Below are 22,097 nucleotides of genomic sequence, written 5' to 3' on the forward strand. Positions count from 1 at the left end.
TTTATCAATGGAAAGCTGAATGAACATAAAATTCAAATGTAAAGGAATTCAAAATATTTTCCCTTTCAGTATTGCACAAAAGCGAATTAATACCTTATTTTCCGCACGTCTCCAAATTACAGGTCAACAGGGGTCAGATTTGCCGCAGTTACAGTGACGACATATCATGTGCACCCGATCGGCTCGCCTTTATAGCTGAGGCGATGAGCCGTGCTTAATTAATGCAAAGTCATTGTGAATATGCGTACTCCACATAAATAAGATGATGTCATCAATACGATAGCTAGTTTTTAGGTCGACAACTCCCGATTTTCAAAGCTTTAGATTTCGAGTTTTCAAAGAGCTGTTTACTGGTCTGACAGTCACTAAAGTAGCATATAATTGGTATAATTGTAAATTATGTCTTGTAAGCTTTCCTTTGATAAAAAATTCATCTATTTCATTTTCACTTTCCACAGGGTCTTTAAGGATGCAATATACAAGCACTCTGCATGAAGCAAAACGTATACAAAGATGACGTCACGCAGTGGTTAAGCAATAATTAATAACGGTTTATTGTCATTTGGTCTTTTTAAACAGTTCGTCTACTTATCATTTGGTCTATTGATCATTTAGTCTGATTTCCAGTTGGTCTAATTTCCAGTTCGTCCAATGCCCATGTTGTGTAATCTCCATCTCGTCTAATAATCATTTAAACATAATCTTCGAATGATTATAAGACTCTAATGGGTGGTTAACGAAGTGGGTATTTGACAGACTGGGAATAAGACTAGCTGGCTATTAGACTAAATGAATAACAGACTAGATGGGTACTAGACTAATTGGATATTACACAATATGGAAATTAGACTAAATGACTATTATAGCCTTAATGGGCATTAGACAAAATGATAAGTAGGCGAAATAATTATTATACCATGTGGATTGTAGACGGGTGTGTGAAGACCATATGGGAATAGACTAATTGGGTAGTAGACCAACTGGTTGTAGACCAAACCGCAATTCACCGGAATATCAATACCATTGATGAAGAAACTGCTAGGTTATTTATTTCCCAATCATTAATCTATATTTTATAAACAAATTAACCATACTCACCCATTTTCCTTGAACTAAAATTTCTCGCTTTGAGCGAGTAACGTCGTTCATAAATCTGCATAATTAAAGTGACGCAATGAGGTCAAACAAATTAACATATTTCTTGAACGATGCTATCGATAAAGTACATGTTATACGTGCGCGCGTTTTTGTGTGCGTGTGTACTTGTGTGTGTGTGCGTGTACTGTATTTATGATATATGCATCTCCAGTATCACTTCATTAGCGAGATTGATGCCACAGTGATAACCAGGTCTTTTTTCGGCAGGAATTTCAATCCCAGTCGGGTCTCCACGCAAACACATCTCGATTCATTATATATTCATTGGTAAGTCATGATCTACATTAATACTAAGCTCAGTTCGACACATCATAATTGTTCTTTGTTTGTTTGTTCAACGAAGTGTATATTTTGAACGTAAACCCTATTAAATTTTAGACAATCAACTCAGAGCAATTGCAATACAATAATACTGCTCATGGAAATCCTGTTTGGATTGGTAACAAGAATATAAATAGAAAAAACGAATTATTGAGGGAGGAAAATGTGATAATAACAAAAGCTATGAATGTTCAAAGTTGGATTAGAAACTCTGTGACGTTTTTTTCAGGGTTGTCAATTCTTTTTAATTCATACAAACTTCTATACAGAAATCACGACTTGTATTTTTACGTGTAATCGGATTTTGCTCAAACTTTCACTGATGTGCTTTTCTCACTTTTACGCTTAGATTAAAATAAGCTTAAATCAATTTGGCGGCATCTTACACTTAAAACAGCTACAATTTCCGTTTGCAAACACTAGTGTAGCTGTAGAATAAGAAAAGAAGTTGCGTAATATAAATTTATGCAACTCACACTTTCAGTGGTGAATGTAGGATTCTCTGGTCGAGAGGGACAAATGTGTTCAAGAATAGGATCGAACCCGGAACCTTTTGTATGAAAGTTACGGGCATTCACAAGTATACCACAGCACTCCTTAAAGCCTTTGCTTTCTATTGCTATTTGGTGTAATTATTATATGGTCTAAAGTCATTTGACCAACATTAGACCAAATGATGAATAGGACACACACACATATATTTATGAATATAATACGAAAGGGAACGAGACAATTACGGTTGTGTAGGTTAAATTAAGAGTTCCCAATTGCACAGAGATAGGCCAGTGAATTCGGCGACACCAGACTCAATCCTTAAATGTGATGAAATTGTATATATTATGTATCTATCTATATATGTATATACAAAATAATTCAATTTGGATAATTCTAAATATATACATCTTCCTTTTCAAGCTGTGTGCTTTTAGAGAATTTCGCCTCCTTTCTACATACAATTAGGAATGTTAACATCATTGTATGTTCATTTTCTATTTGTGAAGGATAAAAATGTTCATTGAATTTAATCAAAATTGAATTGGGAATACTATTACAAATATATTCGAAAAGTCAATTTCAAGTTTGATTTCGATACCCAATTGTATCCCTGCTCTATATAAATGGACAAATCATTAGAATAAGCTATCCGGTGTAGGTCTAAATAACATGCACTTTTCATTATCGTTTATTAGTATCGAATATATTGCATTTCTTTTTGTGTTATCTTTTAGAATACGTTCAGGCAGACGAGTTAGTCATGAAGTTATTCTTGGTTACTGTTTTGATCTCAATGGTCGCAGGTAAGGCCTATTTACTTCTAGTTATCCCTTCCCTTATTCACTTGATCTTTGATCTTATTTATCAATTCCCTTATTAAATATATCACCTCCCTTTTCAACTAGAGTAACTACCCGTTCACCTAATCCGTTCGCTTATTCACCCCTTTTATCACCTAATCACTGCCCTTATTAATCTAACTTGCTCCGTTATAAAATTTAATTTCCGTACCTCATTCACTTGATCGCTTCCTTCAATAACTGCCCATATTGAGGGGAACCAAAACCTTCATAATAAGTTACCTTTATTGTAAAGTTTAAAAGATTTGAATGGAATCAGTGAAAATTTGAATGGAATCAGTGAAAATTTTGAACCAATTCATTATCCAATCTCATTATCTAGCACCTTCCGCACCTTTGTTTAAGAATTATCGTTATTAAATATATATGATATAAATAAGCAAGAAATCGCAATGTTCATGTACAAATATAAAAACAAGTTGTTACCTGCCCCTTTTCAGACCTTTTTTAATATAATAGTCAAATTCATAATTATAATACACGATTTTCCAACAAATTTCATTTATGGTCTGTTAAGTCTAGTTATGAAGCTAAATCAATGAGTCATCTAGGTCCTAAACAGTGGAATATGATTCCCCAAGTTAAAACGAAATCACAATTCATATCTTCCTTCAGAAAACAAAATAAAATCTGACAACTAAATAATTATTAATCAGCACAGTTGTTGATTTTTATATTTTTATATCTGAACCCTCTTTCATTGTTATTTTGTTTTCTTTTCCTTTCTTTTCCCCCTTCATATATTTTGTTCCTTCTCTCTATTTTACTTTCTCTTGCCTTATATATAGTTTTAGTGTTTGTACTTTGCTTATTTTACTCAATTTATTGTTGTGTGCTTATAATATTTTATATTTATTTTTGTATTGTTTTTCACTCTTTAATGGGCGATCCAACTTCACAGGTTTTCGCAACCTTCATGGAAAGCCCCGCATATAACCTTTGTAAACATAGTTAAAATTTACTGTTACTTTGTATATTTTGATTTTTATATTACGAAATAAAATTGAATTGAATTGAATTGAATTCAGGAAAGGAATAAGGAATTTAAAGCTTTTTGAAAAAAACTTGTCATCGGAGGGCGATATTTAAGTTGATGACATCATTTATGGACAACTCTCCATGCCCTCTGACCATGAAATTTCACAATTCTTTCATTTTCTTCGTATTAATTCATGTTCAGGATCCGACTTCATAAAATGAGAAGTACAATATCATTTTGTATTCTGTACCTTGCTTTCAGGGGAGTTGATTATCTCAATCACAAGAAAGTGGTAAAATCATGAAATTTGAAGTACGAAAGGCATGGAGAGTTGTCCATAAATGATGTCACCATATTAAATATCGCCCTCTAGTGACAAGTTTTTTTAAAAAGCTTCGACTTCCTTATTCCCTGCCCGATTTTGTTCAAACTTTCACTGATTTTATTCGAATATCTTAAAATTTAAAATAAAAGTAACTTGGTATGACTGTTTTGGTTCCCTTTAACGTAATCCATTTCCTTATTTAGTTAATCGCTTTATCCTCTTTCAGTTAATACCTTTGCAAATTCATTTAATCCCTTCCTTACTTTGCTTAATCCCTTTTCCCAATCACTGCACTTATTAACTTAATCCATTTCTGATCCCTTTGCTAATTCCCTTATTTGATTCCATAATTCACTTTTGAATTCTCCCCTTATTACTTATGCCCATCCCTTATTTAGTTAATCCGTTCCCTCATTCCCTTCGTCTCTTCCCCATTTACTATAATCCATTCCCCTACTCAGCTAATCCGTTAGCTTTAGAAACAAATGTTTTTATACTTAACTCACATTTCGGTTACAATTTTATATATACCGGCTGTAAGCGGATAAATGTTAGCGGAAATTATAAAAACAATATAATTCTCCATTACTGAGTTCTGTGTTTATTTGACATCTTTTACCCCGGTATGTCATCTGGCAAATGTAATCATGAATCAGTGGAAAGAGTATTTGGGCTTCCTTTTCCCAAGAAAATTGTCGTTTGTTAGTGAGGATTATAATCTATCAAATCTAGCAAAATGAATGGTGGAACTTTTTAAACTGATTTGAAGTATTAATTAATGTCACATTTAACTTCTAAAACGGAAGTAAAGATAAATGAAAAACAGGTGAAAGCTTTGATTGATATGCTTACATTATGATTTAATATTATATGTATTTATGTCATTGTGAGCATTGTAGATATGTGAAATAAAATTCACCGAAAGGGTTAAAAAGGGAAGAAAAAAATCAAATGACTTGGTACTTATTTTTGACCGCCTCAGAGATACCCATCTACGCATCCCTTAGCCGTGCATCATCATTTGACCATTTTGATTCCCTATTTTCTAGAACCCGTTTTGAAATGTATGATAATGTTCATTATCTTTAATAACACAGGTACCTGGGCCATTGAGTGCTACGTCTGTGGAGTTTCGGGTTGTACTGATCCTTTCGATTCCTCTGCATCAGGTGTATCGAACACTTGTCCTGGAAGTAGTTTGATTACATACGAGTATTGCGTGGTAAGACATCTACTTTTGATACGGTGTAACTAAGAAAATTATCTACAAGAATGACTTACATCATTTGTTTGGTAAGACAATTGTATTTAAGTAAAGGTGAAACATAACTTGCGAGCGTTCTCATTTTTGCGATGGTACTGTGGAGGAATATCATAGAAGAAGATGGCGCCTAAAAAGGAATGATATCAAATGAATATTCGAAATATGACTTTGATGTTTTGATTAAACTGTCATGGCACCAATTTTTGTTATTATCATAATTGTCATTATCAATATCAATTTCATCATCAAATTTATTGTTATCGTTAATATTTGTAATATTATCATTGTTATTATTATTATTTTTTTATACATTATTATAATAATGATAATTATTGTAATATTATCATTATCATTATTATTATTATTATTATTATAATTATTATTATTTTAATCATAATTATAAGATATGACTTGTAAGGTGCGAGATCCTTTTGAAATTAAATGCACAAGCTTTACTAGTGAGAAAGGTGACGCAACATATTTACATAAAAGTACCATTTGTTTTTTTTGAGAAACGATGCAATAATATACCCAAATTCAGCATTTTCATTGTATTATAATATTTAATTTTATTATTATATTATAATCATTATTTTCCTTTAAACAAGATATAATTAATGTTACAAGTAGTGTTATTATTATAAGTGTTATGATTATCATCAATGTGATTAATTTATTTGTTAATATTACTATTATAAGTATTATTATCATTGCTATCGTTATCAGTATCATTAATATTGTTAATAGTAGTAGTAGTAGTGGTAGTAGTAATGATAGTAGTATCATTAGCATCATTTTTTCGTATTATTACTAAGACCATGACTACTATTACCACTACTACTACCACCATCACTACTATTTTTTTTATTTTATTATTTTTATCATTTAGAAAGCAGTTAGTGGATCATCAGTAATACGTTCTTGTGCTACTGCCTGTACTGAGGCCTGCGTAGGCGATGCCTGTACCTACTGCTGCAAATCCAACCTCTGTAATGGAGGTACCACCGTGACAACCAGCTTCGTTGCTATGGGCGTGGCCATGCTGGCTGCCGTCATCCTCTCCAGACAATAGACTGCAGAGTATACATCACGTGATCGGGGTCATAGGAGAAATATACACAGCAATATGTATGCTCTGTATACGTAGAATTGTGGTGAAAAGATGCGAATCCTCGGTCTTTCTCGCAAAAGTGTGTTTAAGACGATCGTAATAACTTTTAAGAAAACATCCAAAGGCAATATCATGGCCTTGTCCATCAACAATTGAAATCTGCGAACATTGCAACGATGTACTGGAACTAAATAATCGGAATATGATTCCTTTGGCATACACAGTAGGGTTTTGAATTTGCTATTCGAATAATTTCTTTAAAGTCTTTGCGATCGTGAACCTCTTAAAGTTGTGTGTTTTGTTAATTTTGTAATGCATAATCTACATCTCTTATTCAGTTTCTATTCCATTTAAAAAATGAAAGAGAAAATGTACAACAGTAGATCAGTTATACACTTATGCAGAATAAGTGCTTGTAAATAATGTCATACTCTTTCTATAATAGATTGATTTTTAAACATCTGCATACTGTTTTGTATTTTAACAATAGACATTTCTTATGTGCTTTCAATGTTCTTCTTCCAATAAAAGGAGAAGTCAAACCCCAAAACGTTGGCATAGATTCTTCAGATGATTTCTGGGAAAATATAGTAATTCAAAGATGGAGAATGTAAGACAATGATTTCAAATAATATTGCTCTTGAGTTAATTTCTTGAAGGTCTTTGCAATTGTGCTTTGTTTTAAAAGGGATTATCTTCAGAAACAAGTTCAAGTAAACAAGTTCAAGAATATGATTGGAAGCAATCAGCTATACAATTAGAAATCTAGATTTCTCTTCGCAATCCTTGCTAAAATGAACAAAATTTTATAAAATGTCATTTATACCTGAAACTAAAGTAAGAAAAGCATGTAAATAATAAGGATTATCATAAATGTAGGTTCATGTGATTATTTGACATTTTGTACCCCGGAATGCTATTTGGCAAATGTAATCATGAATCAGGGGAAAGAGTATTTGGGCTTCTTTTTCTTAAGAAAATTTTGTTTGTTAGGGAGAGATTTCATGCTCCCTTAAGGAGGGGAAAACCCTGAATCGACATAGAATCGTAGTGACGTCAAGCCAGTTGTACGATTGTATACGATTTAAAGCAGATTCGGCTTTTATTCTAACTAGAAGAGACTAATGCACTAAAGTTGCAGTTGTTAATATTCTTATCGTTATTCAAAACCTAAATCAAGAGGATAGTACTTGCTTTTTCCATATCATAATACAACCGCCTTTACTACGTAAATCGGATCACAGGAAAATCGTGTAGTGCGCGCTGGGCTTAAAAGTTAATTAGATAACGGTCTTCCAGCTCTCAATAGACGTAACGTTCAGTATGATAACATAACATGTAGTGCTAAGGAATAATAGGGAAGGGTGAAAATATTATATTAAAAATACATCTGTCAAAACAGCATTTCCCGCTAAATGACCTTTTCAATGCATGTTTGTTTCTTAACAATTCTTTTAACTATGTTGGTTTAAAGTTCAATATTAACTATGAATAGATCATTCCTCGTTGTGTTTTAATAGTAAACGTTGAGGGTAGGTTTTTGTTTATATTGACTCAGAGTTTCTCTAGTCAATACATTTTTCACCCTTTTTATACTTTTCTTTTAATTAAACATATCAATTACTTCTACCTTGTTTTACTTCCTTAGATATTGTATTGTGTCGTTTTACCAATTAATGGTTGTTACGAACAGGGAAGTCGGTTTAACCAATTTGTTGACTCTTGATTCTCGGTGGAATTGCGGATTAAAAATGCAAAATGACATATCTGATTACCATTGAAGGGTAATCCAACCATTGCAATAATTTTATTTGTATGAAAGCAGAAAAGATAACGCAAACTGAATGGCGAAATGGAAAAAAACCCGAGTCATTCATTTGGGGGAAAAATGAAATTTTAGTCATTTTGTGTGTTGGAACATATGAAAAAGTTGTCCGGCATTACATCAAAGTGACACTGCTGATTCAGCCAATCCGTAATTCTCATAGGCTTACAATAGTGAAAAAATAAAAACATCCTTTTTTCTGTCCGACTTCCCTAACGTGTTCATGTTTGGTTTTCTGATTTTTATGACTTTTTTAACGAAGTTTGCCATTAGGGTTGGATATTCCTTCAACCCAAAACAGTTAAAACAAAGGTGTTCCCATTGTACAACAAAAAAATGGGCAAGTTGTCCGGCACTAAATCAAATTGCTTAGTCAATTTATAATTCCCAAAGGCATACAATAGTTTAAAAAAAAAAAAAAAAAAACTTCCATATTTTTCTTTCCGAATTCTCCGATATTTTCATGTTTTGTTTTCTGATTTTTCTGATTTTGTGAAATGAAGTTTGCAATATGGGTTGGATTTTCCTTCAACCCCCCCCCCCCCAAAAAAAAAAAGCTTGCTCTCTATGGTGGGGGCGGAGATCAAGGAAGAGGGGGGGGTAGGAGCGACGGGAATGGGAATTCGCATTACGGCAAATGGTTCATTTTAAACATTTTCCTTAATACAGTCAACCCTGTTTCGGGTAACACCAGTTTAACAAGACCAGCTGCTTATAGATTTTTCTGTTACCACTGAACGTCGCTTCACATTGAAAAATAGCTGTACTAGAAACCTCCTGCTCATAAAGACCACCTGCTAATAATGGTCACTCTCCTTGTGTCAATTGAGCGGTTTTTATACTCAGGTTTGACCGTGTTTAATAATCAAGTGACCCATGGATAATGGAAGAGCATAAAGAGAGAGTGGGAGGGGACAAACAGGGAGGGAATGAGAGGGAGAGGGAGAGGAGAGAAAGAGAGAGAGAGAGAGGAAAGAGAGAGAGAGAGAGGGGGAAGGGAGAGATAGAGAGAGAGAGAGAGAGAGAGAGAGAAGGGGTTGAACTTTAAGTAGGAAATGTGATATATAGATGATGGAGGGCATGGAGGGGCGTAGAGAGAGTGGGAGAGGGGGAGTGGAGATAGGGAGAGAAGGGGTAGTGGAGAGAGGGAGAGAAGGGGTAGGGGGTTGGGAGGGGGCGGTGGCAGTGTCCCAGACCTGAAGGTTGAAGTCCCTTAAGAAAATGATCACTTGTCCTACACAGCTTGACGTAGCTAAACGTGATGCCAAAATCATGGATGGCGTATAGAGGGGCATAGAGAAAGTTTGTCAAAATTAAATACCAATTAATTGTCCAATCTATGCTGTCTCAATGAGGAGGCTCGATAGCTCAGTTGGTAGCGCAGTGGTCTTGTAATCCGGCGACTCGGGTTCGAAACCAAGTCGATGCGCTAGTGCCTTTTGGTAAGGCATTAATCCTCATTACCAGGTCCATCGGAGAGGACCTAAAGCCGCCGGTACTCTGGTTGCTTACTAACAAGCATTTGTCCTTTCTTAGCAGTCAGGTAAAATAAGCACCACTTAACTCCCTGATTGTGAACCTAGTATACATAATATACTAAAATGGAATGCAGTTGATTGTACAAAAAAAGAGCACAAAAGGAGAATAATCATGTGTGCAGCTTTAAACAAGGCCTTCAGGAAAAATTTAGCCTCAGTACATTACAACTCATTATATATATATATACAGCTTAGTACATACCAGAGCATGTGGCATTTTCTATATCAATTATCATTACTTTGTATGTACTAGCTGATATTAGAGGCCCCTAGTAACAAGAATGCCCCTAGTTACAGGCAACCAAATCACATGAATCTTCTCTTTAACCCTCTTGGTCCCCTATCTGCCAAAAGAATATATATTGCTCAATTCGGTTTTATGGCTTGGGACTCAGAGCGTCAATTAAGTGACTGTTGGAACGTCAGGTCTGATATCTAAATTATTTAACTAGAACATCGACTAGACGTCTTCACCATAATATAATATAATAAAAAATATAAATGTCATACAAAACATCATACATGAGCCCATATCAAATGTCTCAGGCTTTATCTATCAATAATTTAGTAAATGCTTTAGGATCTCATCATCATTCATTCTTGTTTCATGCATTTCATGTATTGTATTGTATTGGTTTATTGAGATCAAAATCATCGGACATGCAGCTAAAAGCTGAAATTGTTCAATTTACAGAGTAAAAAGTACATGGCATAACATTGCATTGATAACACATTAAAATATATAGAACATTTAACAAATATTGTGTATATTTGAATACGATTTACAGGTTTCATTGACGATGTAAAATTGTCATTCCTTTTACATGAAATAAAAATTTGATAATTAACAATTTATAGGTTTATTGCGACAGTGATACGTAGGTGGGATAACATTTATATGTTTATACAGATAAAATACGATAAGAGATAATATATTAAAGCTAAGTTTCAATGTTGGTTAAAAAGGTGATGTTCCTGATCTGAATTGGCAAATTAATCTTACATCATAGAGTATAAAGTGAAGAAACCTTGAATGCATTAAATATAGTGATGATAAAGATATAATGTTGACATCGACAAAGATAGATATTAACAAGTAAATAGGTTATTTCACATTGATTGGAAAAATAATTATCAGGATCTATTATTGATTGATATTGCACATAGAAGAAGAGATACGAAAGTAGCAATCAGTAGATGCAAATGCATGTGGAAATATAAACAAAGCCACTGTTTTTTCGGCTCGATCTTTGTTATTTTTAGTTCAAAGATTCAAGGTGAATTAAGCAGTCTAACAATAGTGGGTATCGTTGAGGAATAATACCGGGTAGTCCGACAGAGGGGGGTGTTGAGAAGATGTGAAGAGCGTAGGCGACGAGAGGAGATATCACTACGTAAGGGAGGGAGAAGATCCCGGTGCCGGGGAGATTTCAACAGACTACGAGCAAAGGAATCCATTAGCTGTTCATGCCGCTCCGACATACGGCAGATAGAGAGGTGCTCTAGAGCATGGTCGTAAGAGATAAAATGGTCCTTCATAATGATGCGGCAAACATGTTTCTGGATTCTCTCAATTTCATTGTACTGGTTTGCAGTGATGCTTGGATATTTAAGGGGAGATGAATACTCCAAAAGAGGGCGTATGTTCACTTATCATTATCTCTTCATTCTATTCTCTTTTCATCCCATAATCACTCCCACCCTCATACTAGTACGACACAGAATCTTTACATGCAAACCAGTTATTATACCTTTAATCAAAATAAATTGGTAATAACACTCAATGTTCATGGATAATGATTTAGACCTGTTATCCATTTTGAATACAAACAAGGTAACTATTACACAACTGATGAATTTACTTCAAGTTTTCAAAAAACACAACATAAATTTAGTTTACTTCACATAAATGCTAGCAATTTAAGCAAAAAAATTGACTCTCTGCAAATATTGCTGCATACTCTAAATAATTTTCGCTTTTCTATTATTGGTGTCACTGAAACTTGGCTTTATATTACACTTAACCTAATTTATTTAACTTGCAAAATTATACATCGATTAGACTAGATCGCGAGGAAAAAAGAGGAGGGGGTGTTCCGTTTTATGTAAATGAACATTTAAAATAAAATCCGAAAAAAAAATATCGTTAAAAACAAAGTGAATCATTATTCTTAGAAATCATTAATCCAAAAAAATAAATAATAATAATCGTCGGGTTAATCTATAAACCCCCTCAAAGTAATACAAATTTATTTAGTGAAGATCTAGATAAATGCCTTCACACTTTTACAGGGGAAGGTAAACACTTATATTTAATGGGCGACTTAAACATTGACATTTTATCTCATAGTAGCCAGCATGATACACTTCTTCACATTACCTATTCTAATAGTTGTTATCCACATATAAATAAACAAACTAGAATTGACGGTTAATCTTAGACCCTTATAGAAATATTTACCAGTGGATTAATATTCTGATATATCGGATCATTTGCCAATTTTTGAATGTGTAATAATGAAATCACAATGAAAAAAGTCAGCTAAATCAAACATGTACAGGAAAGAAATACCCCAAAATATTGAATCATTCAAAAGTGATCTAGCAACAGAAGAATGGTTGGAAGTCTTTAATGAATCAAATGCAGATATTGCATACGAAACTTTTAATACTCAATTACAGATATATTATGACAAAAATTTTCCTCTAGTGTCTGTGAACAAGAAAAATGAGCGTTGTAAAATGCCATGGATAACAAAAGCAATTCTACAATCGATACACACAAGGAATAAACTAATTAATGGGGCTGAATCCAAAGTTAAAGCAATAGGTTGCGGGATTCCTCAAGGATCTATTCTCGCCCCCCTTTTGTTTTTGATTTATATTAATGAAATGCCATGTTCAACCCAGAATTTACGTTACATTTTATTTGCAGACGATACCAGTGTATTCTGTAAAGGTCGTGATCCTACAACTTTATTTCATTTCATAAATACTCAATTAAGCAATTTAAGTAAGTGGATGAAATCCAATGAGTTAATATTAAATACTAATAAAAATAATTATATTATGTTTGGAACTAAAACCGAAATTCCAAAGGATTTAAATTTGTTCTATTCAAATAAAAAGATAACTCGGGTATTAAGTACAACGGTTTTAGGAGTAGTTGTAGATGAAAAGCTATCGTGGAACCACCATATAAATTATCTTTGTAATACTTTATCTAAAAATATTGGTCTTATTCAGATTGAATTTCTTACCTCAGACTGTTTTGAAAATGTTATATCATGCCATCATTTCTTCCCATTTAAATCATTGTAATATTGTTTGGGGTTTCACTTCTAAAAGAAATATTGAACGAATTTATAAATTACAGAAACGTGGGATTCGCTTTATCTCACACTCTACCATTATTGAAAAAAAAATGCAAGTTCTACCTAGCCATGATTTATTAACCTTAAATACTGCAATATTCATGTTTCATCTGTCTAATAAACTTCTTGCAAAGATTTATGATGATTATTTACTTTGAATTGTTCCATTCATAATTACAATATTAGAAATGCTCAAAATATCCACCTTCCTTTAAACCGCAAATCAACAACTCAAAATTCAATTTTTTACATTGGACCAGTTATTTGGAAAAACCTCCCAACTAATCTCAAGAATAGTAAGACCGTAAAACAGTTCAAACGATTAGTTAAACAACACCTACTGAACTTACAAATGATGAATATAGTTTATTGTTTCCTATCTTTTCTTCCTTATCAATTTTTTGTGTGTGTTTTGTTGTTTTTGTTTTTTGATGTTTTTGTTATGTTTTTCTCCTGCTAATTTTTTTTATATTTTCTTACAATGTATAATCCGTTATGTGTATACTTGTAAAGGGGTCATTTTTAATAAGCCAATTAGTGCCTTTTATGATCCCGCCACTATTATTCATATGTATATGTTATTGATTTGAAAATTGTTTTTAAAGTGGAAATAAAATTGAATTGAATTGAATTGAATACCAGCACGAACCTTACTAACTTTCTATTGTCTTTTAATTGTAGATTCTATGGAACCAAGAAGCAGATCAAAGAAGTGCATACGAGAGCAGCAGGACCCGATCGTCGAAGGTTATGGTGTAGATCTACTCAGGAACAGGATCGACACCTAAGTTGAACTCTGGCAAGGTATGTTTGTATGAAGTTCGAAAATATTCATGCAGTATTTATAATCTAAGCCCATGCGAACATCGCACTCATCTTGGACTAATGATATTTTGAGGGAACTGTCATCTTATGTTGCATTAAATCTTGTATTTCTCATTTATTCTCTAGCTTTATTTAGGTGACAAACTACGGTGTTGCTAAATAAACAAATTAGTATATTCACTCAGCATGACATTAAAAGACTTAGGCCTACTCAAAGGCATTGTTTTCCTCAATATTACATTATATCTATCAAACTTGTTCTCACAAAATTTAGCATCTGAACTTCAGTAGATACACCTATGTTTACAAACAACTTATAATTAATAAATTTCTACCTCTACATGTACTGCCTGTTATTGTATGTAGCAAATGTTTAATAATAATAATAATCTAAGAAAAACAATTTTGAAAGTTATTTTTAAACGAATTGGATATGAATTATAAACCTTTAATCTACTCTTAAAAAAAGCCCTATCAGATAGACATAAGTCTATCAATTCTTTAAATAAAAGTAAAATGTAAGACCTAATAGTGGGTAGGTAGGTACTATTTTTTTTTAAATCTAATGTAGCGCAGCTAGTTTTAATCTTATTTGCTTTCTCCTCTCTTTTTGGTTTTATTATGCAGGTTGTCCCATACAGAAGGTCTGATACCCAGGCTTTTTTCGTACAAGTCCTAGTCCACCCTATTCTTGAGAACAGTTCCAGCGTCTGGGATCCCTAAAACGTCTCAGATGTCCACGATCTTGACAAGATCCAGCGCCGGGGGCACATGCTATGTCACAATGGGGACTACAAGAGAACCAGCAGCGTGACTGAGATGATGACGTTTTAGTGGCCTACTCTATCTACAAGGCACTCTGCAAGTAGACTGGGAATGGTGCACAAGATAGTCAATGGTCTCTCTGCCAAAGCCCTATTTTCCTTCAACAAATCACGATCATTTGAATTTGACCAATACTCTGTCTCAAAGTTAATGGAACTGACTTCCAGGAAATGTAGTGCATGCTGACAGTCCAGAGTACTGCCAGGGACTACTCCTGAGGCATCTTATTCCCTTACCCCACTAAAAAACAGCATCTGTCTTCCTCACACCAATTGTAGTCTTTAGTACTGACTAGTTCATCTTTTGGATAGGCTACATAGCCCTTTGAAGATTACCAGAACTTTGAAGAAGAAGAAGAAGAAGAAGAGAAGATATATAAACGAAGATCATTAAAGTATTTATTTGTTCTTTTGAATGCGTGTACATGTAACATAGCTTTTTTGATTAATTCAAGTTCTGACAAATATATCAGGGATGCTGAACTGGATACTAAATTGAAGGAGAGGGGGGATAAAATGATGTAGGAGTAGTACAATAGTAGTACTTTAAAATATTAATAATAATAATAATAACAATAATAATAATAGTACTAATAATGAAAATGATCTTCTTCTTTTTTATTTCTTCCAGATTGGAGAACTGCGGAATTGTATCCTTCGCAGATTGGGTCAATTGGATTGGATTGGATCATATAGCAGTAAAAGCACCATTAGGACCATTAATATGGAATAGTATACCTCACGAAATAAAAAAATGCAAAACTCTCAATCTTTTTAAAATTAAATATAAACAATTTCTGTTAAATAAGTATAATAATCAGTATTAATAGCATAGGCTAGTTTGTTTGTTTTTACTCTGATTGCACATGACAGTATGTTTTAGTATGTTTTTTTTTTTTTTTTTTTTTTGTTCTGTTCTTTTAATCTTTTTTTTTCCCCCTGTATGTGTGTGTTTAAGGGGTAACCTTTCATATAAGGAATCCCTCCTTTCTGCCTATCCCAAATACTCTCATAAATTGCCATTTGTTATTTGTTTTCACTATTTTGTTTTTTATCATTCCACTCTGTCTTTGTATGTTTTAAATGTTTTCATGAAGAGTGTTGAATAAACTTTGAATTGAATTGAATTGAATTGAATAACAATAATAATAATGATAATAGTAGTAATAAAAACAATAATGTCCAATGTAATTATCTTAATCAATGAGTTCTAAATGTTAATAAAATGAGTTTATACTGCTTAATTCTTTTCTTTTCATTTTCTTATTATATGTGAAAGATATGTGATGATGCTTGTGATTATGATGATGTAGGCACTATGTAATGATAATGCTGTATGACTGAGTTGTGATGGGGCTGATGCACTCTTGTGTATAGAATTGAGTAATCGGTGTTCGACCTTGTGATTTCTTTTAGATCTTCCACTTGTTTTTCTAGAGAACTTAGCTTGTTTTTCAAAGTCTCTGTTTTCACCCCTTGAAACTCAACAGCAGCTCTCAGGTTCTTGAATATCCCTCTGAAATTCTTTAATCTGCTCAGCCAATGTCTTTTCAAATGCACCAAATCTTACTTCAATTTTTTTGCAAATTGCTTGTCGAACAGATTTCTAATCGCGGGAAGAACCTCCGGCTCGGGGCTGGGTGTGTGTCCACTCTGTTTCTCTTTGCCCCACATTTCCCGCCAAACGACCGTATAGAGTAACACATTATAGATGCGCTATATGGGCGTATATTTTCAGGGGGAGGAGTTAAAAAAAGACCGTGTTCACCCGACGACGACTAACATAGTTGAAAGTCAATTATCGAAACAGTATTGAGACAGACTGCTCAATAAGGTCATGAGGCATTTTTATTTTGCTTTATTCATTGATATTCAGTGCAAAGTAATGCATACTAGGCACTTTATGACACATTTAAGTATTAAAGTAATGCTAAGACATTGAAGTTAACGTTTCAAATGTACAGTGTACCAAGTCATATGTGTATTAAGAATGCATGCATTTTGTAATCTGATATCATTATGATTTAGGGATTTTGTTTGTTGCTTCATGAAATATAAAGTGTTATCTAATATCCCTTGTCATGGCATATTTATAGCTCTGTTTAGTATCACTAGAAATTATGTTTATTCCTTTTAAAAATGATACCATATTATTTTGTTATGACATTGCAGCCATGGAGTGAGCAGTGCATCAGAATGAGGGGCAAAGTAAAAAGTAAAAAGTAGCAAAATTGCACTGGTAAGCACTGGTATTGTTATGCAGAGCACTTTTCTTTGTTTAACATAACACAGTGTCATATTTGTCATATTTGTAAATGACTGAACGATTGTTCCCAACTGGTCATCTATGAATGCAAAATTCTATAGAATCTGAAAATGAAATTCATGCACTATGGTGACATGTTAACAAATGTTGGAAAGGCCTTGGCAATACGGCAACCCAAAGAAGGAATTCTTCAAAAAGATGCTAAAGCTTTTTTTTTTTTTTTTTTTTTTTTTTTTTTTTACACAGATGAATAATTTAAAATGAAATGTAATGCAAGTTTGTTAGAATGCTCAGACATGTTAATTTGAGTGATATAACAGGATAGCTTGGTGCAGTTATTTATTCGTCAACGACTATTTTGGGAATTCAGGGGCCTACATGTCACAATCATCGAACGTCGTTTAACATTGAATCCTAGCTGTACTAAACATGCTAATATAAATGGCACGTAATGACCACTTGTCAATGATGGTCACTCTTCTTGTGTCAATTGCGCGGTTTCTATATCCAGATATGACTGTGTTTTAAAACATTAAGTGACCATGAATAATGGAGGGAATTAAGAGAGAGAGAGAGAGGTAGAGAGGGAGACAGAGTGAGAGACTGAAACAGAGAGAGAGAGAGAGAGAGAGAAGAGGAGGGAAAGAGAGGTGAGAGAAAAGGAGAGAGAGATAGACCGGAGAGAGAGAAGAAGTGGGATAGAAGAGGGAGAGAGACAGAGAGGTGTCTTTGTAGTCACGTGACGTTTCTCCTTTTTAGTTAACATGGTTAAAGGTCATTCACATTTTTTTTGAAAAACTAGTTGTTTTTTGTTTGATATTAGAGGGCGCTATTCTACCTCGTTGATTTTTTGTTTGCACCACAGAGTATTAGTACAATATTCGTGCTAACAAAAGAAGTAATGGTCGCACGCCTGTAATTAGATCCAGTAATTTTCGGTACATCCTCTCGTCCCGTAAATAAATTAATGGTTCAAAAGATACCATTAAAAACCACAGATACATAATTATTTGAACGGGTTTTTATCATGCTTCAAAAGGGATTAATGCCAGTTTAGATCAGTACCATAAGAGAGCAGGAGGTGGTCCCAGTCGGATATTTGAGGGACTGTATTAGTAGCGCGAGGAACCTCAGCCGATTCAACTTTGATCTCTACCACACAAACGCAATGCGACCTTCCCCTACTTAATTACTCACTGCCAGCCGAAGATGGCGTGATCCTTAAATCAGGGCGCCCGCCGAAGAAAAGGAAGAAGTTTTTGTCTGGAAGGTTCTTAGGCTGGGCGTACGAGTTCGTTGTTAACGCCATCTTCGGCGGCTTGAAGCAAGTGTAGGGAATATAGAATTATAGAGAACCAGCCATATTCTGGACTACACATATACACTAGTAGTCCAGAATCTGCACGGTCCTTTATAATTTCCCTACACTTGATTCAAGCCGTCGAAGATGGCGTTATCAACAAACTCATAATTATGCTCACAAGCCCAGCCTGAGGACCGCCGGGCGTCCTAATTTCATGATCACGCCATCATCGGCTGGGAGCAAGTAAGTAGGGAGAGGTTAGCGTTGGTGGTGGAGATCAAAATTAAATAGGCCAGATTCTGGACTAATACACTAGTAGCTATGCCCAAGTTTGTGACTAGTCTAAGTTGCAGCCCTGTAATGAAGAAAAGAAAAATGTGAATAATTTGTTTTCCAAATTTTCGGAAGGTTGAGGAAATGGCAAAACTAGTCGAGAAACAAGGTAGCCATTCAAAAGATTTATTTTTCATGAATGTATAGTTACTTTCTCATGTTATTCCCCTCCCCCCCCCCTCATACTCACACCACGACCCCCCGGCCTCCCAAATAAAAGTTCAATTATTTGGCTTTTTTATAATGAGTTTGTTTTCTAATTTATTTTTTCTTCTCCTAGATGTTTTACTTTTTGTTACCACTTTAGCTCTCTTCTTCCCGATACCATATTCACACGGCCTGACCGATGGCGAACCGATTACAAACCGACCAACAAAAATATCGATCGCTTCTTGCCAATTACACGCCAGTCACAGCAGCGAGACCGACAGCTATCCGACAACAGACCGATCAAACAAGTACATTCACCCAAATGGCCAAGAATCGGTCGGTTTATAACCGGGATGGAGTCAGTCTGGCGGATTGACTGACGTATTATACCTCAGTCATACCAATGGCACTGACAGCAATCCGACAACACATCTTTAAACATATTCCATTACCACTAACGGCAGAAACTCAGTCGGATTGGAGTCGGTAGACAGTCGGTTTGGCGGTGTGACAAAGGTATTTATAGGGCTCATTCAATATTTATTTGGTCTGTTGTCGGTCTGAGGGCGATCTCGTCGGTGTGGCTTAGTTCTCTTTTCTCATCCACTCTCTGTTTCTCTCTCGCTCTTTCTATCGCTCTCTCTCTCTCTTTTCTTTTCATTTTTCTTTCCATATTTCTTTCTTTCATATTTTCTCGTTGTTTCTTTCTTAATTCATTAATATTTTTATTTGTGAAGCAATACAAGTGAATCTGACATTTCCCGAAAAAAATTGTGTTCAATCTATATTTCTTTTTATTCATATGACAAGCTATTGAAATGGGCTGTCTTGATGCTGCGGATTTTGCCAGCTGAAATGACAATGTCAATGAACAAGGATGAATTCGATACTAATGTATAGTAAATATATATCCCTATATATTTTATTTTCAGCCTAAAGCCTGGTCCTGCCAAGTTACCAAGCGAAGCCATAAAGACAATTTGTTTTCAACTCTATTTGTATCACTGATCGCAGGTATTAGCTAATGATAATGATAACGATTGTGATGATCGAAGATAATGATGATGATGATGATAATGATTAGAACAACACTAATAACAATGGTAGTAATAATAATTGTATTCCTATTAATAATAATAATAACTGTTTCTCATTAAACATACACATACGCACAACAGAAACGACAGAAGCAACAACAGACATGAAGGTCTAAAAAGGAGACCACATAACAAGGAAAATGAGGATTTCGTTGTTAATACACCCTTTCACGGTTACAAGAGTGCGCATGCGCTGACATTGAATTACGAGTAAATAAATTTGTTTACTCGTAATTTGAAATGGCGCCCTTGTCAATATGATGTTAGCACACAGCGCAGGCAGTGACGCAACAATATATGCGCACATGAAAAAACATTGAAGACGCAATGTTTACTCGCAAATTAATATAGCGGCCTTAATCGTGAAAAGGTGTATTGTTGGTAATTTTTTTTTTAGTTATTATTGCTGACTTACATCACACTATATTATTTTGAACCTTCTAATATAAACCTAAAATCGTACTACCAATCAAATGCTATACTCACACGCGCTCCTTGGTATTATATTTACTTGTACGATTATGGTTCTATATAGTGTTTGTTTTTATCATATATAAAAGTTGTGAAAAATATTGTACAATTCAGCCCCGGGCTGCGAGGCATATTTTGAATAGATAAACCATTATTATTATTATTATTATTATTATTATTATTATTATTATTATTATTATTATTATTATTATTATCATTATACCGTAGGACTTACCTTGCTCTTTAATAACCCCCGTTCAACTGCCATTTTCTGCTGCAATTGCCAAGGAGAGGGCTGTGAACATCCCTTTGACCCAACCGAAGTGTCGACCACGTACCCCGGTTCCTCTTTACTACCGAACAATTACTGTCGGATTATGCCTCGCTCAAATATTGTTTGGTATTTTATTGGATAACAACAATTATTTAATTACAAAAGTTCTGATAATAATGATGATGATGATAACAATGATAATAGTAATGTTTATATATTTTCCTCTGGTGTTCTTTCCTCTGGCATTTTTACCTCTGGCATTTTTACCTCTGGCATTTTTACTTCTGGCATTTTTACCACTGGCATTTTTACCTCTGGCATTATTTCCTCTGGCATTTTTACCCGACACCTGTATGTATGCATGGGCTTATGTGCGTGTGCATTCGTGTGTGTCCACGTTCGTGTCTTCCTGTGTTTGACACACACGATGTCGATGATGTAAAGAAGCAAACATCTGGCACGGGTAAGCCAAGTGAGTCCAGATCTACTAAATATTTCAACAATAAATCATCAGCTTGGATGATTAAAGTATGAAGAAAAACATTATCGATAGATTATTTCGAGGTGTAACATTAAATATAGACATCAATTGTGGAATTAACCAGATTAGACAGTTAGATCTTGTTGCAGATGAGCGCCGGAATTCCCGGGGGTGGCCCTGCCGGACGCCCCGGGTACCTAACTGGAGTAGCAGGGAGACCAGACGAGAAACCACAGTCAAACTACTTCATTATGGTGAAAATCAAAGTGTAATTTTAAGAGATTACTAGATTTTTCTAAAAAAAAAAATCCGTTCAGAACTTTCTCAAAATGTAAAAAAAAAATAACCGTAGATCACAAAGACTATTACAGCTTTTGTAAATAAATGTCTAAATTTACTCATCATAATTTCAAGCATACTAACCCGTTTCCGTTAGCTAAACTTACTCACTTTGTGCAAGTAGCGTCGTTCATACATCTGTATAATTAAAGTGGCGCAATGAGGTAATAGAACTAAATTAAAATATTTCTTGAACGATACTATCGATAAAATACATATTCTTGACGCTCTTATCCAATCAGAATTCCACTTGGGGTATTATTTCGTCTCCGCATGATTAAAAAAAGGCGGAGCCTAATCCCATTAGCGTGATGATTTCCGCGCGTGCAGCTTTCCGTCTACGATATATATTTAAACGTCTTTGGTTTATCCGTACACGCTCGATAAAAGATTATATATGCGCGCGTTTTTGTGTGCGCGCGTTTTTGTGTGCGTGTTTTTATGATATGCACATCCAGTTTCACTTCATTAGCGAGATTGATGC

At 34.3% G+C, this 22,097-nt stretch overlaps 1 protein-coding gene across 1 annotated transcript; it reads left to right on the top strand.

Annotated features, from left to right (window-relative positions):
• Window positions 1-1,299: 1,299 nt before the first annotated feature.
• Window positions 1,300-8,545, top strand: LOC105439426 (bucandin-like). The gene is made up of 4 exons (XM_011668386.2): window positions 1,300-1,425; window positions 2,709-2,777; window positions 5,236-5,360; window positions 6,292-8,545. Exons 2-4 carry the CDS (start codon window positions 2,735-2,737, stop codon window positions 6,472-6,474), a joined length of 351 nt encoding a protein of 116 aa, XP_011666688.1. The 5' UTR covers window positions 1,300-1,425; window positions 2,709-2,734; the 3' UTR covers window positions 6,475-8,545.
• The last annotated feature ends 13,552 nt before the right edge of the window (window positions 8,546-22,097 follow it).

Source organism: Strongylocentrotus purpuratus, unplaced genomic scaffold (genome assembly GCF_000002235.5).
Source record: "Strongylocentrotus purpuratus isolate Spur 01 unplaced genomic scaffold, Spur_5.0 spur5_scaffold_18, whole genome shotgun sequence".
Lineage (NCBI taxonomy): Eukaryota > Metazoa > Echinodermata > Echinoidea > Camarodonta > Strongylocentrotidae > Strongylocentrotus > Strongylocentrotus purpuratus.